Here is a 16,869-nt window from a genome sequence, read left to right as displayed (position 1 = left end):
GCAGCCCAGAGAGCAATGGCCGTCCGAATGCCTGTCCGGCCGGCTAGAGAGAGACATAGTTGCATGCAAATGTTGAAAACGTGCACTCGCATTCAAGTTTGTCAAGTTTGCAAAAGAATGCATCAAGGGTGGATGAGCTTGCTTTCATGACCGGTGTCCTGGTGACTTAAACTTGAAAATACATACACAATCAATATGAAAAACTTGAAACTTGAAAGCACCAAATGCATCATCAATGAAAATCAGGACTTAAAAGTTAAGACTAAAGACTCGAGAGTGCTGGAAATGTACTCACTACTCACATTATGGCATAAAGAGTGAAGTACATAAGTTAAGAGTACTAGACTCTAGCCCCAAGGCAACAAGCCTAACACACTAAGCGTAAAGTGTGCCAGTTTTTTTATAAACGCTCAAATTTTGCAAGGCAAGTTTGCAAAGGCATGCAAACTCCAAACGTTTGCAAACATTTGCAAAATCTTGCAAACGAATTTGCATGCAACTATGGGGAGAGAGAGGTAGCAGAAAAGAATTCCATTTATCGTAGACTTCTTCTCAAGCAAGGCAAAGAGAGTGTGCTCGTTGATGAGGATATCCGCAACACAATTTTGTTTTGGGTGTCACGATGCACCTAATGCGGCCCTCGCATACACCGTACTTTGGCATTGGTGAGCCAATATTTCTATTGGCCTTGCATGAAAGCTTTTGCTGAAAAGTATGTGCGGGAATGCGCGCAATGTCAGCTTAATAAATCTGTACGATTGTGCCTTTATTCTAAGTAGTGATGTGCTCCAAGATTGAAATCAATAGCCATAAGGGTCATATATAGCCTACTGATCATTGGTGAGTGATTGTTTGTGTGTGTACGATCCAAGACAAGAGTTTCTTCATGAAAATTCTTAGCTTCCGGAGAGACACAACATTGTGCATAAATATCACCCAAAACTTCACCAAGTAAAACAATTTTTGCTCTAAACATCTCCCTTCGGGTTTTCTCCTCATGGACGCAACATGACACGACAGCGTGGGTCTGTGTGAATGAATAAATTTGTGAATGCATGCACAAACATGCATATGAATATATTATCCTATATCTATTTACTGCTTATGTTCATATTCAGAACTGTGAGAATAAGTTGCCGACCGTGTGAGGTCTCTACGAATTCAATCATTTTACAAAAGGACGTACCAAAATCGTTGAAGGTAAAGCCAGCAATTTCAAGCTGGTAAAGACCATAGAATGATGACAAAATGAAACTCCGCATTGACAAAACTTCACTTATGATGGAGGCATCTTCAACATTCTCAAGCTCCTGTATTCAGAACAAGGAACCTTGTCTTGGTGAAAAATGATCCTTGATTCTTGAAAATCTGAGATCACCTCTGGTGTGACCTTATCAGGATGTGACGACAGCCACGGGACAGCAGTGCTCAAGGAGAATTGTTATCAACTCACTGATTCTGAGAAGAACAGAGGTAACCTGATGGTTGGAAGAAGCCTGATAAAGTAATACCAAATTGAGCCTTCAGACTTTGGCCTGCAACATGCACCATTTGCACTTAACCTGTTAAAAGTAGTACATAAAGCCATTTTCAAGGAACGTAATCTATTGTACAGCAAAAGATCCAAAATCACCATTAAAAACCTTTCTTGAAGAAGCTTTACAGCTAGACGTAGCTCCCAAGGAGCTTCATGTAGTGACCGAAGATCATCCACAGAGACTTGGTCTGAAATGCAGTTACGTAACTGGGAACAAAATCAAGTATGGCACATAAAGAGACATACCAATACTAGTTTACACTCCTGCAACAAAACCCATCAGAAAGCTAGCACCAACCTCAATACCAGAATGACACATAGGCGAAGCAGACCTGGCACTATGTTTTGACATTTTGAACAATCAATAAAATGAAAGCATAAAGTAAAATGAAGGATGACTGTGGCTCCTTCAAGAAATGAAACGTTGCTAAATGACTGCATATCCCGTGTTCCCCACATCTTAGTAGCATTAACAGTGAGAAATGATGGCAAACAACTCGCACGCACAAACACCACCCAATAACATAAACCAAGGCACTCCTCTCTATTACATGGTGTGTCTGCAAAAAAGGCTAAAAAGCACAATCAGCACAAATCACAGGGTTTTGAGAACTCACAGGTATCTCCAACAGTACTTCTTTTTCTTGCAAATCCATAGAAGCAACTGCCACTGGTTCAAATACTTTTCCATTCGTTGTACCTTGAGCTTTCAGATTGAACCGTTTTGTGTCTCTAAGGAAGAACTTGCGTGACTTCACATGATCCTCTTTATGCAACCAGGTCAGATACTGCATTGAACATAAAAGTCTGTAAAAGAAATTTACAACAAAGAAGTTTTGAGTCATATAATTAAAGGTGCATGTCCCTATTCTCCCCAAACAATTCAAGGAAAAACATAGCCATTGACAATTTTTGCTTTGCTCAAGAATGCTTTTCAAACATCTGATGGCATAACAATAAGACATATTCCCTAAGAAATCTTTGAGAGTACGTACATAGCCATTGAAAATTTTTGCTTTGCTCAAGAATGCTTTTCAAACGTTTGATGGCATAACAATAAGCCATATTCCCTAAGAAATGTTTAAGAGTACGTGTTAATATGCGTTCTTTGACGAAAACACGAAATAATAATAGTTTATGAAAACCCATGATCTAAACTGGAGTCCAACCGGTACGCTCGCTGCTGCTGCACGCTCCCCCCCCTGCGCCATCGCTGCCCCTCACCCCCCTTCTCTCTCTCGCCCTCGCGCTGCCCCCAGCCCCCCCCCTCGCCCTTGCGCTGCATCCCCTGCCCCCTCTCGCTCTCGCGCTGTTTCCCTCGCCCAGCCCAGCCCGCCACCACTGCCCCCTGCTGCCCGCCGCCCTCGCCCCTAGCTGCCCCCCATTCCTTGGCTGTTTTTTGGCGAAACAGCTTGATCTCCCTCCCCCCCCCCGGGGCCTTTTGTACCCTCGCTCGCCACTTTATCCTTGCCTCCTTCCCCCCCCCCCCCCCCCATCCTCATTGTCCCTGAAGGTTTTTTGCGCCCGGCTCTGCAACACTTTTTCTTCGGACAAGTGTTCGGCACACTCGGTTGCAGTTTTATCTTCATCGTCCGCTTCTTCGACTCAGCAGTAGACACAGATGGAGGCTCCAGCTCCGCCACAGGGGGACTCGCCTGAAGTCCCCCTCGCCCGACCCCGCTGAGCCCACCATTAGACTTGCTCTTTCGCCGACAGAGCAAGCGAGCCTTGCCGCAGAGGTAGAGCGCTTGCAGGCGACTTCTGTCATCTGCAAGGTTCTCGGCACCCGTCCTAGCAGAGGAGAGTTGCGAGACCTTCTCACAGAGGTGGGCAAGATTTTGGATGTCCCGATCCTCGGACGGGCGTACTACCAGATCGAGTTAGAGACTTCCGAGATGGCCTCCAAGGTCATAGCTATGAGTCCACTGGCTATCCGAGCATCACGCGCCCACTTTCGACAGGGGCGACATGGTTTTGAACCGACTTAGGATGTGCTAGTAGAGGAGGCAGACATCCCCATCTCAGTCTGCTTTCCGGGTTTACGGATGGAGTACCTTCCACTTCTCTCCAAGATTGGCTCCGCCATCGGGACTGTTCTGGAGACACCTCGTACGGCAGCATCAGTAGCTGCCAAGGCGGCCGGCATCCCTTCAGTTCGAGTTTTGGTCAGAGATACCCACACGCTCCCGAAGGTCATCCTTCTGCCTCGGGTGAGTGGGGGTTGGTTTAGACAGAGTGTGGAGTACTCGGGTCTCCCGAACCAGTGCTTCATTTGCAGACAGATGGGCCACCTAGCGAAGGCCTGTCCACGGAGGAGGCCTCGACCTGCACCTCAGCCTCAGTCCCAGCCTGCCAAGGCTGGGCCGCAGCCACAGCCAGCGGCACAGCGCACAGATTCTGAGCCACCCTCCGAGCCTGGGGCTTTCCCCCTCCTCCTGCTCCAGTACCACAGTCGACTCAGGAGACTAGTCCCTCGCCGACGGCTAGGAGATCTCTTGGCAACGCTTTTGCCACGAGTCGCCTAGCAAGAGAGGGTTAGCCCTTCTTGCGGCCCTCTCTGCAGATTCAGACATCTTCCCTTGCAGCTATCCCTCGTGGTCTGACGAGCATTGACCTCCGACGCCGCTGGGATTTCTTCGATTACGGATTCACTCGCTTTCTCGACGATTCCGCAGCAGACCACGAGGCAACCTGCTTCAAGGGTCCACGCTCTGTTCCTCGCCGCTACGGGGACAGAGGCCTTGGACTCAGCAGTTGGTTTCTCCTTTCCCCTCTGTGGTAGGACCGAGACAGAGTGGTCCCTCGACTCAGTGGTGGGATGGTTGCATACACAGGTTCTCGAGTTCTCTCACCACATGGGAGAACTTGGAGTTACAGATTTGCTGCAGACTTTGTGGCCACTGGCCAAGTTTGCGGTGACACCCCCAGACTCAGCAAGATGTAGGCACATTGTGGTGTACTTTTTTGCTGATACGCAGTGTTTGCCTTGCTATGTATACATACATGAGGACTCCTGGACAGAGGAAGTTGCCTTACGCACGGATCGCTCTGCTTGGGCTTGGGCCAAGCAGTCACTACAGGCTCGCCTATCTAGAGGACGCTTGGATGCAGATTATTCCCCATCCAAGCCTGCCTCGAAGATAGCCCGTCTTGCTGCTGCGGCAGCATCTGTTCTCTCTCGCTCCCCATGAGGATCGTCTCGTGGAACGTGCAGGGATTAGGTGGGCCCCAGTTTCAGCGACAGCGGGGCCGATTGCGTCAGGAGCTTCAACGTTGCCTTGTGGGAGGAGAGATTGATCTCCTTATGCTTCAGGAGCACCCTCTGTCTGAGAGCCGCATTCGGCGATGTGGTCAGATTTTGCGTGGACGTTATGATACCTTTTGGTCAGCTGCTTTTGGACCTGGAGGCATCCAGGGTGGGGTATGTATGACTATTGCAGACTCATTGCAGCAGGCCATTGTGGGCAGAGGGATTATTGTGCCAGGCAGGGCTCAATGGATTACTTTGCAGTTTCAAGATGGCCTTGTGGGCTTCCTGAACATCTATGCGCCCAATGTGGTGAGTGCTCGTGCAGAGTTTTGGTCACAGATTGTTGAGTCTTTGCCACAGGTTGACCATTAGTGTGTAGGAGGGGACTTCAACATGTTGGAGGACCCCTCTGACACGATCGGAGGCAGCCATGCTACTGTGCATGGAGTCGAGTTAGCAGCTTGGGAGAGGTTGTGTATGACTTTGAGGGTCTCGGATACATGGCAGCATTCTGGCTTTGTGAGGCCTCCAGAGAGTCTTGCCTTCTCTAGATTGGACCGCAGAGTGGGAGGAGTGAATCTATCGCGGATAGATCGCTTCTACACTAGTGACCACTTCAGTGACTTGGGGGGATCAGTGAGCATCTTGGCAGGGACATCCTTCTCGGACCATGCACCAGTAATCCTCACAGTGGCAGACAGGCAGAGGAGTGGGAGCACGATGCTTCGCATCCCATAGCGGGTCTTGTTGGACTCAGCACTCAAAGAGAGGGTAGAGGCTCTCTGGACAGAGGGCATGGACAGCCATGCTCTACCTGCAGACAGAGTGGCCTTAGGCCTAGCTCAGCTTAGCCACTTTTTTCTCCAGGAGTCTCTGGCTCGACGGGCTGCAGCGAGAGAGGAGGAGCAGCGTCTCAGACGAGGCATTGCTTCACTACAGAGGATGCAGGAGCAGCATCCAGACAGTCCATGGTTGGAGGAGCAGTTACAGCAGGCTCGACAGGAGCTTGCTTGCACAGAGGAGAGACGCCATGAGTTTGCCTTTCACCGACAGGCATCTCAGTGGACTCAGGTGGGTCACAGAGTGACAGGTGCTTTTTTTGCGACAGTGGGACCTCGGCACTCGCATGCCAAGGTCAATCAGCTGAGGAGACCCGATGGGTCAGTTGTTTGTGAGCCTGAGGATATGCGTGCAATTGCTACTGACTTTTACCGTGAGCTACTGTCGGCTGAGCCCCAGTCAGAGAGACAGGATGCATGCAGTTTTGGGCGCAGATGCCTTGTCTTGTGACTGAGGAGATGAGCCAGAGGCTAGAGATACCTCTTCAGCTAGAGGAGCTGCACACGGCTCTTAGGGCCCTCCCTCGTGGTAGCTGTCCAGGTGAGGATGGGCTGACTCGCAGCTTCTTCTTGGAGTACTCGGACCTGCTTGGCCCAGATCTTTGTAGTGCCTTTCAGTACATTCTGCACACAGGAGTGATGCTGGATAGCATGAGTGAGGAGTTGCACACGGCTCTTAGGGCCCTCCCTCGTGGTAGCTGTCCAGGTGAGGATGGGCTGACTCGCAGCTTCTTCTTGGAGTGCTGGGACCTGCTTGGCCCAGATCTTTGTAGTGCCTTTCAGTACATTCTGCACACAGGAGTGATGCCGGATAGCATGAGTGAGGGACTGATTTACCTCATTCCAAAGGAGGGTGGCTCCTTGGATGAGATTCGACAGTGGCGCCCCATCACCATCCTCAACTCAACCTACAAAATTCTTGCCAAGGCTCTGAGTTTGAGGATTCAGCCACTCTTAGAGAGCCTTATACATGGGACTCAGACAAGTTTTGTCAAGGAACGCAGTATCCTTGACAACATCTTCACTTTTTGGGAGGCTTCTGCCCTGGCACGTCTCCGTGGAGAGGACCTTGTGATTCTTCTTCTCGATTTTGAGAAGGCATACGACAGAGTTGACTGGGACTTTCTAGAGGGCACGCTTCGCAGGATGGGCTTTTCAGATGCTTGGATCAGAGGGGTGTCAGCTTTGTACAGACGGGCTCACAGTCAGGTGCTTTTGGCAGGAGGTAGAGGTGAGCGCTTCATGCTCACACGATCGGTCAGACAGGGTTGTCCTCTTGCCCCCTTTCTCTTTCTGTTCTATGCGGAGGCGATGAGCAAATTTTTGGTGTCACAGCAGGTTGGTTTGAGGGGCTTAGCACTCCCATACGGGGAGATGAGCTTCTGGACGCTGAGTTTGTCGACGACTCGGCCTTGTACTTAGAGGGCCAGGAGGCCAATTTACACAGATGTGGGCAGGCTTTGGAGACCTTCTGTTGTGCATCGGGCGCACTGATCAACTGGAGAAAGACAGTGGCTTTCTCGGTTGGCAGTGCTCCTCTGCCAGATTGGATGCCAGGAGAGGGTTTCCGGTGGATTCCTCCAGGGACTGCAGTTCGATACTTGGGTTGTCAGGTTGGTTTGGATTTGTCCCCCGAGCAGCAGATTGCTCCTCTTCTCCTGTCCATCAGGAGAAAGCTGTTACATTGGAGCTCAGCACGACTTTCCCTGGCAGGTAGAGTAGTAGTTGCCAACCAGGTGTTGTTGGCGACTATGTGGTACATCACTTCTTGCTGGATCTTCTCGAGTTCTTGTATCAGCCAGGTAGAGAGGCTGATCAGGAACTTCCTTTGGTCAGGTCGCGACACTCAGATTGCCCGAGCCAAGGTGGCTTGGTCGGTCATCACACTTCCTTGTTCTCAGGGAGGAGAGCCTACAGCAGCCCCTCGTCTGGAACCCCATGGTTAGCACTCAGAGAGGCCACTTGGTTGGGAGTACGGCTCATGTTTCTTGGGGTCCCATGGCAGCAGGTCCAGCGCGCTCTCTAGGTGACTGGCTAGAGTTCAGAGGTTTGTCAGAGGAGGTGCAGGCTATCCAGCTACAGGGCATGAGAGGGGTTCAGAGCATGTGTCAGGACATCTTAGAGTCAGTTCCAGCTGAGTGGCTCACGCCTCTCGAGCCAGTAGCACCCCGATGGCTGGGAGCCTTCACACGACTGGAGGTTCTCATTTCAGTCAGGGCTTGTTCAGAGACTGTCCCAGCCCTGTTCTTCGAGCTTCAGGGTGGGGGACAATTACAGCGAGTTGCAGTAGAGGCCCCGCAGGTAGCAGAGTGCTGTTTCCAGAGGATCCGAGTTGTGGGCATCTGTGGGAGGACTTGCGTCATAGACCCTGACCCAGCAGCTCTTGAGGCAGGACACTAGAGGCTATGGGCTTGGGAGTGCTGTCCACTGGCACGAGTACAGTGGGATCCTGGTGAGTGGCTATGGAGGGACCCCTTCTCTTCTGCAGACCGCCCAGGAGTCCCTTTCTTTCAGTACACTGTTCGGCTTGGACGTCATATACTTGCAGCACAGAAAGAGGCCCGCCCCGCTGCAGAACGTCATTGGCAGGAGGAGGGCCTCACAGTCGAGTTCTTGGTAGCTTTTTGGCAGAGGCTGTGGGACTCCAGACAGCCGAGGCGCGTCACTTTGTTCCAGTGGTTGGTTGCACACAGAGCCACAGCAATAGGGAGCTGGCTTGTGCATAGTGGTCTCTCGGCCGCATGTACAGCCTGTGACCAGTTGGTGGAGAGTCAGCGTCACTGTCTTTGGGACTGTCCCTCGGCCCAACAGGCGTGGCTACGAGTTCTTCAACTGATGCCTGCCCTCTCCACGGCTCGACAGTACACTTGGGGGGCAGCGGCTTGGTCCACCCTCACGGGCCCGGCACTTCAGTTTGAGCTATCTTCCACCAGCAGGATGATAGTGATACAGGGGGGGTGACCTACACTCCAGCCTGCTACAGATCTTACTCCACAGGAGTGGTGCAGTGAGAGAGAGGAGTGTTGGGAGCTCATCAGCGGCCTAGCTCTCTGATTCATCTGGCGGGCCCGCTGTTTCCGCATCTTTGAGGCTTGCCCTGTGCCACCAGCAGAGACTGTTCGTGACTTTTGGCTAGAGCTGATCCATACTCTCAGAGGACAGCTTGAGGGACTACAGGGCAGCTCCGACCGCATGCGGGAGCGCCGCGAGGCTTTCCTTCGACTCTGGCGCCCTGGGCCTTTCTACACCATGGTCCAGGGGGTGCTCAGATGGCACTACTGTCCACCTGTGTGGCTCTTCCCTCCTCCCATCTCTTGATTTAGCCCCATTGTATATATGCTGTTTTTTCATTGGGAGAGTCTCCCCATCATACTTGTTGTAGCCCTCTCCTGCAGAGGTGGATGTAGCCCTATGGGCAGTTTTCATTAACTAATAGAAGGATCTTTTTCTCGGAAAAAAAAAAACTGGAGTCCAACCCAGATGCCTGCTTATAAAAAATTTAACAGTCTCATCACTCAATCGTCAGGTCATCACATTTGGAAACCAAAGGAAGATTCACCAATGCATTTCGGCAAGAACAACCAGAACTTGAACACGAGAGAGAGACAGAATGAAACAAAATGTTTATTTACACCTACAAAAGGCCTAAATGACCTTTGAGACCATAAAAATATATCATCATCATATGATTCAAATGTCCTGTATAGAAAACACAAAAGGCTACCGCAACAAATGCTAAATTGTGAACAAATAAGTGAACTAGTAGAAGCGCCTGGTGGCCTATCTGCCAAAGCCTGATCTCCTCAAGTCACAACAATTTTAACTTATTTGTGATGCATGCTTTTATACTCTGGTCTTTCCAAGAAATTATGGGCTGATGCAATTTTCACAGCAGGTCATGTACATAAGTTTCTTACAACAATAGCACCTTCAAGGAATGTAACCAGCTGGCCTACTTCTCAAGTGGTAATGGACAGCCCAGAACAGAATTTTCAGCTCACAGATGGTTGATAAACTATTGAATACTTGATATATAACCAATAGTAGAGATCATGAGACAGAAAGTGTGAGAATGTGTGTGCGTTGTGCGAGTCTGCCCCTGCCTCTCAGGTCTGCTCTGCGCGAGTAACTGCTCCTGCACGCGACTCTCCTGTTCTGTGGCAGGTCCGCCCTGTGTGCGCCATTGTTCCTCTGCACGGACCTGCTCCTACTCACGAGTCTGCAGCGCTGTGCGCTATATGCCTCTGCGCCCTCCTCAGTCCCCCGCAGGTTCTGTACAGCTCATCCAGTTTTCAGTTCTCGCTTTGTGCGTGCGTGTGTGTGTGTGTGTGTGTGTGTGTGTGTGTGTGTGTGTGTGTGTGTGTGTGTGGTGTGCGTGCATGCGCGCACGCGCGTGTGTGTGTGTGTGTGTGTGTGAGAGAGAGAGAGAGAGAGAGAGAGAGAGAGAGGTGTGTGCGTGTGTGTGTATGTGTGTATGTGTGTGTGTGAGAGAGAGAGAGGTGTCTAAAGCCCCTGCGCGAAGGTTTCCCTACACGCCCTGTCTGGCTGCGAGCTCCACGCTAGTAACCTCCGGCGCGAACTGCGTCTCTGCATGGACTGTGCCCTGCATAGCCTGTGTAATTGCGGGACCTGCATCAGCAAGCTCGTCGGCTGCTGAACCTTCTCTCGCTGCCCAGCAGATCATCAAGCTATACAGAATCGTGAACCAGAAGTCGGCCTTTGTACAACGCTGTGTGCGTGTGTGTCTGCGAGTGTGTGTGTGTCTGTGAGCGTCTGTGTCTGTGTCTGGGTGTTAATAAGTGTCATTTGTAAATACAAAACAGAGTCCAGCAGCAGATTTACAAAAAAAAAGTTAGTAAATGTCATTTGTAAATACAAGACAGAGTCCAGCAGCAGCCGGGTTCGCAATGGATCCTTCCTCTTCGCAGGCGTATAGTAGAAGAGACCGCTCTTCAGATTTCATAAGGCAACATGTGGATAGTGTGCATGTAAATGATACGGCGGATTCTGACTCTCAGTATATATTTGATGCTTTTCATGAGGAATTTGGTCAGAACAGATCGAATTGGAACAAGCCTGTGCCCACCTTGAAATATAAAATGAAGATACCCAGTATAGTTTTTCCCCCCTCAGAAAATTAACGCAGTCGGCAGTCATAATTTTCTTTCCAGGACGTTTGCCCTTTGCGAATGATGTTGCGCAATGGATTAAATCAATTTTAGGTGGATGTTTTATTGAGGGAGTCTTTTTTGCTTCTCGTGGATTTTACGAGGTTCATCTGACAGATCACTTGTATAAGCAAAAACTGCTTGAGTCTTCGCCATTGTTTTATGGCAGGCAGATGGTTCATGTTTAGCCTTGGTCGCCTAGCAAGGACTATCAGAATTTGATTCGTCACTCTTGTCCAGTATGGGTCGAAGTAGTGAATTTTCCTGACTATATGAGAGAGGAGCTCCCTGGTTTGGCTGCCTCATTGGGTAAAGTAATCTGTCCTCCTCGTCCCACTGGGAACAGAAACAGGTTTTGCATTTTGTGGGACACTGATAAACCCACTCCGCCATCTATTGCAATTGAGGTTGAAGATGTTGAAATGGGGGAAACCTATTTTGATTTGAAATGGGGAGTTTTTGCAGGCGCGTGTACGTGTTTTACATGCCATAAATTTAGACATCTTGCTTCGGAGTGTCCACAGGTGGTTCATAAGCCACCCCCAAATGCTATCCCTCAATCGGACATTGTTCCTGCTTGTTTAGTAACAGAAAAAGCTAAACCTTCGGGATCTGTCGATGCTAATTTAAAGTCTGCTCCTCAGCTAGTTGCACAGTCTTCGAAAGTTAAAGACAAGGGGAAAGCTTTGATGGCAGACGCTAAAAAAGCTGATCTTAATGGTTGGCAACAGCCAAAAAAAGTTCTCTCGCCGAAGACAAAGCCTCTCCAATCTAGAAATTGGAGTGCGACGGCTCCTACGCCGGGACAGATTTCAGTGGATACGTCTCCAACTTCTAGACTTTGGATTGATGTTTTGAAAAAAGGGTTGCCTTTGCTGGATGTAGATGACATGGATGTTCTTCATGTTCATGCTCAGCCTGACGAGCATGAAGATATGGCTGTTGCTTGATCTTTTATGCAAGGATCTGTACATATGTATATACTCAATGTCTTCTTCACTTAAGTGTGTCTCTTTTAACATACAAGGCCTCTCGCATGTAAATAAATGGAGGCTTTTTTGGGATTACGTCAATACAATGCATCCTCATGTTGTCTGTTTGCAAGAGCACAATCAACATTGTTTGGCTGGTCAGTCTGGATTCTTTGTGGGCTACCGTATCTTTTATGCAGGCGCTACAAATTTCTCACGAGTGGTTATGCTAGTCCACAATGAACTGAATCCGCATGTCGCATACAATGATCCTGACGGTAGATGGATGGTTGTCCAATGTATCATAAATGCGGAAATATAGGAGTTTGTTGGTGTGTATGCGTCGCAATCCTCTAGAACGCGGGCTCTCTTGTGGAGTTCTTTGAGTACTTATCCCTGGCTCTCAAATGCTTTCATTTGTGGTGATTTCAATAACTCGCCATCTTCTCGAGATAATACTTCTCAGAATTCGCATATGCTTCAGTTTGAGAAACAGAGATGGTCATCTTTACTAGAGGTTTTGCATGCTGAGGACTTATGGCTTTGTACAAATCCGATCAACTCGGGATTTACATATACGCATAATGCTTCTGCACGCTATCGAGCGAGACTAGATCAGTGGTATCTTCTCAATGCAAATCAGTACAACTCTTTTGTATGTGAAATGTGGATAGATCATTCCATATGTTTATCAGATCATGCTCCATTATGGTTGGAGATGTTGTTTGATATGTCTCGAACTGAGGATGCTTTGCCGTCTCGCCGTTTATTACATGTCAATAGCAGTTACCTATCGCATGAGGTTTTCCGTCAAATGGTTGTCACGGCTATACATCCTCTTTTCATAAATGCGCATGCTGACATTGAATTTGCATGGCATTCTTTTGTGGTACATATGCAATCGCTATTCAGGACTTTGGAATATGGTATCTTGGGGATCAAAGAAGAGCATCGGCTTGGGCAAAACAACATCGACAATGTATTATGGAGTCGGATTCTGATAGTTTGTCGGTTCAGTATGTTCAAGAATTGTTATGTGAGGCAAACCATGTAATTTCATGCAATCAAATGCGTGAAGTTCACAAATGGCAAGTACGATCTAGAGAAAAGCAGATAGCGGACAAAGGTTGTCCATCCAAACAATTTTTTAAAAGTTTGCATGCTCGCGATAGAGACACTCCATTTCTCGCATCAAAATTTCAGATGGCTCATGGACTTCTTCGAAACTGCAACTGTCCTAGGAATGCGTTCAGCATTATGCTCGATTGTTTGCTGCTCCTGCCCCTTTATCTACTTCAGAATCTTGTGCTAGACTGCAATTTCTAGAAGTTGTTTCCCCGATTATGGATTCTGATGAAGTGAATGCATTGGAACAACCCTTCTCAGATGAAGAGTTGTATCATGCTTTGAAAGCACTAGGGAAGGGGAAAGCTCTAGGATGGGATGGTCTTACTGCTGAATTTTTTCATGCTTTTTGGGATGAACTGAAAGATGCTTTATTGCTCAGGATAAACAGTGCATGGCTGGAACAGCAGCTTCAATCTTCATGGAAACAAGGTTTGTTGAAATTGCTCCCAAAAAAGCATTTGGCTGAAATCTTTGATGATTGGAGACCAATCACTCTTATGCCAGTCGTATACAAACTTGTTGCCAAGATGATGGTGCACAGAGTAAGGGAGATTCTTCATCGTGGCCTTCATCCTCATCAATATGGGTTCATTCCGAGACATCATATTGTTGATAATATTGCGAATGCTATGATAGCCATTGAAGATGCAAAATATTCCTCTCAGGATGTACTTGTATTGCAGGTAGACATAGCCAAAGCCTTTGATTCGGTTTGCTGGGATTTTATTTCTCAGATTATGTCTAGATTGGGTTTTGGTCCTAAATGGATTAATGTCATTTACTAGCTGTATCCTGAGGCTACGACTCGTGCTATCATTGCGGACGGGCTCTCTGACCCTTGGGAACTGGGTCGTTCTATTAGACAGGGTTGTCCGTTGAGTGCTTTGCTTTATGCAATTTCCACTCACCCATTGCTTTTATATGTGGACAAGATGGTTGACGCTGGTTTGTTACATGGAGTGCAAATTCCAGGGAGTCCTTTTCTTCCTCAGGCATATGCGGACGACTCTTTTTTTATGCCTAAAAATGATCGTGCGGATCTTCAAGCTTTGATGAAGATTTTGTCAGATTTTGGGCTGGCAACTGGTTTGCATATCAACTTCAAAAAGTCCATTTTGCTGCCTCTTAATTCTTGCGATTGGCACTCTATTTTAGGGCCTGGACAACTGCTGTCACCACATGACGTGATACATCACCTTGGTTATCCGATTGGTTGGTTCATTACAGCGACACAACAAATGGAATGGGTGACTGCTAAGCTTGCACAGAAACTGAGATATTGGAAATTGTCCACTTGGCCTCTTCATGTACAACTGCGAATAGTACAATCCATTGTGATGGCACATGTTCAATTCTATTTGCCGTTGCTGTCTTGGATGCATAAAGACATTTCAACCTTTATGTTGCAGGCAATGGAATTGTTATGGAAGACACATCTCAAACGCAAAGCTTTACGCTTGTTGAGAATGCAGTCTACTTGTACACCAAGATCGCATGGTGGGCTTAATATATTGAACATACATTTCCATCTTTTGGCACGCAAAGCCACACTGCTGGCTGATTCTTTCGCGCAAGTACAACCTTGGTCACGCATGCTAGCTACTCTGTGCAGTTCTATGAACACAAAGGCATATGGTAATTGGATCACTGATCAATGGGAAGTTGTATTGGGTCGCTTTGAAGGTACCATACCTGGCTGCCCTCACTCTACAAGATTGATATTGGATTGGAAACATGTACTTTCTCAGATTAAGTGGTCCGGGAGATCCTCTTTGAATGGTAACTCATTGCGGAAAGGAAGCCTTCACTGGTCTACAGTATTTCCTTTTCCCTTGGCAGTTACTCAACCGGTCAAGGCTTACAACTTGATGAAAATGGGTATCAGGAGTATTGAGGATGTTGTGGATGAAAATGGTTGTGTGTTATCTTTTCCCCGTGCTTGTCAGACACTTAATTTGGGCATGCACCATCGGCCAATATGGAGGGACATATGTGCTTTGCTTGCTCCTCTTATACCTATACCAATACTCAATGAGGAGGATAGGCTTAAAGATTGGGAACTCATTGGTAATTTCCTAGGTTCCAAACCTGTTTCTATGCAGAATTGGACTTCAAGGAAAATTTACAGAGCTATTGTGCCTCCTCCGTGGATACAGTCTCATGGCAATTTGCTTTGGCACATGCATAAGTCAATGCGGTGGTGGAAATGGTTCTTTCCATCAATTGGAAAAGCAAGTTGCCATTAAAACAAAGAGTGTTTCTATGGAGATGCATGCTTGGCATATTACCGGTGGGTAAGATTGTGGCTTCTCGTCGCATTGCCTCTTCATCTTGCCGAAGATGCTCGAATCGAATGGAATCAGTTCCTCATCTTCTTTGGTTTTGCCCCGACTCTCGGGATTTCTTGCTTGTGCTTTCAAGGCAATTGCGTTCAAGGTTTCCTTCTGCTGCATTTGGGAAACTTTTCTCGGTTTTCGGAAAACTCACATTGCAATTGCGTCCGCATGCGATTTTCATGTATTGGGTCAGATTTTGGGCCTTCTCCTCGATCTAGTCCAAAAGAAATGTTACTCTTTTTGAATCTCGACAGTTTCAGCTCTACGCTCACTTTAGAGGCTCTCTACGGCAATCCTTGTTTGACTGTTGTAGACTAAAAGACATAGACATCACGACTTTGACACTTTTCTATGACTGTTTCTAGTTTGGAAGTTTGCTCCTATATGGAGCGACTTCCTCATGTTCGGTTGTAGAGATCTTTATGGTGGGTTTTCCTCGCGTTGAGGCTTCCCACATGTAAATTAATCCAATAGATTTACCAAAAAAAAAAGAGAGTGTGTGTGTGTGTGTGTGTGTGTGTGTGTGTGTGTGTGATGAAATAAAATGTTATATTAACGTCTTCAAAAGGCCAAAGTGACCTATGAGACCAGAAAGTTACAATGTGGTGGACCTGATACAAAGTCAGAGTAACAAGATGACAAAATGACAAAATGACAAAATGACAAAATAAAATACTATGGAATCCTAAACTGCTAGGTGTGAACTAAGCAGCTAAACAGCTAGCTGGGATAGCTAGATCACAGGAGATCCAACATCGGTCGCTGGCAGATCTCATCAATCTCCTACATGGTGAGTAGTCTGACCGGGCGTCGTGCATGTCAAGCCAAAGTGATCCGAATCCTCTGATGCAGCCTCCGTCGATGCTGTGTAGTCCTCCGCAGTCGTGGGCGTCTGGGTCTCCCCAGCTCAATCGCTCGGTCGATCAATATGCCTCTAGTGTAAAGCGACAAGCTCTGCTATTAGTAACTCCTCCACGTGTCCAATGGCAGCTCTAAAGAAGTCTGTGATTTGTCTCTGAGACTGGCTAGCCTCTCCTCTCATCAAGCTCTCTCTGTGTCTGCGCAGCTCGAGCAAACACAAACCCAAGCATCTCTGATCCTCGTACCGCATGACTCTAGAGAATGGTCAAAGCCCTCTCTGAACAAGCAATGGAAAGGAGAGAGAGAGAGAGTGTGTGCGGTGTGTGTGTGAGGTGTAGCGAGACAAATTTCTGCCCCTCTGTCACGTGAACTCCTGCGCGCTGCTGCAGACCTCTGCACCTGCGCCAATGGGTGTGTGTGTGTGTGTGTGTGTGGGTAAGAGAATCAAAGACAGCGCGCAACGAATTTGCACCCCTTATAAACCTGGCAGCACGATACTGTTTCACTGCGCGAATCTGCAACCTGCACGCAAACAGCATGTGTGGCCAATAGCTCTACGTGGAGACAGCCTGCTCGTTCAACTGCATGTCTGCAGTTTGGTCTCTCTCTCCCACCTGAGTCTCCTCGCTACTGTCAGAATTTTGTACGAACTGCTGTATCATCAGTGTCATACATTTTACAGTTAGGGACAGTTTACAATATTCCAGGCAAAGTTTTTAGCAGATGTATGAGTACTGTGGGAGATTTACATGTCTCTGAGGTCTCTGTAAATAGATAAA

The 16,869-nt window shown here is 47.9% G+C and overlaps 1 protein-coding gene across 7 annotated transcripts in view; it reads right to left on the bottom strand.

The window, feature by feature from the left end:
- Nucleotides 1-16,869, bottom strand: part of LOC147442379 (uncharacterized) — an 81,673-nt gene that overhangs the window by 38,365 nt on the left and 26,439 nt on the right. For 2 of the 7 annotated variants that reach the window (XM_086528570.1, XM_086528568.1), the window contains 4 exons: nt 2,155-2,325; nt 1,644-1,744; nt 1,454-1,562; nt 1,187-1,310 (listed from right to left, as the gene is read on the bottom strand). In XM_086528570.1, coding sequence (XP_086384696.1) covers nt 1,187-1,310; nt 1,454-1,562; nt 1,644-1,744; nt 2,155-2,325 — 505 coding nt within the window. Of the gene's footprint in view, nt 1-1,186; nt 1,311-1,453; nt 1,563-1,643; nt 1,745-2,154; nt 2,345-16,869 lie in introns of all 7 variants that reach the window. The other 5 variants (XM_086528575.1, XM_086528572.1, XM_086528569.1 and 2 more) reach the window with 4 other exon arrangements.

This window comes from Adiantum capillus-veneris, chromosome 14 (assembly GCF_014529385.1).
Source record: "Adiantum capillus-veneris isolate H3 chromosome 14, ASM1452938v2, whole genome shotgun sequence".
NCBI classification, from domain to species: Eukaryota; Viridiplantae; Streptophyta; class Polypodiopsida; order Polypodiales; family Pteridaceae; genus Adiantum; species Adiantum capillus-veneris.
This window is presented reverse-complemented; position numbering and strand designations above follow the sequence as displayed.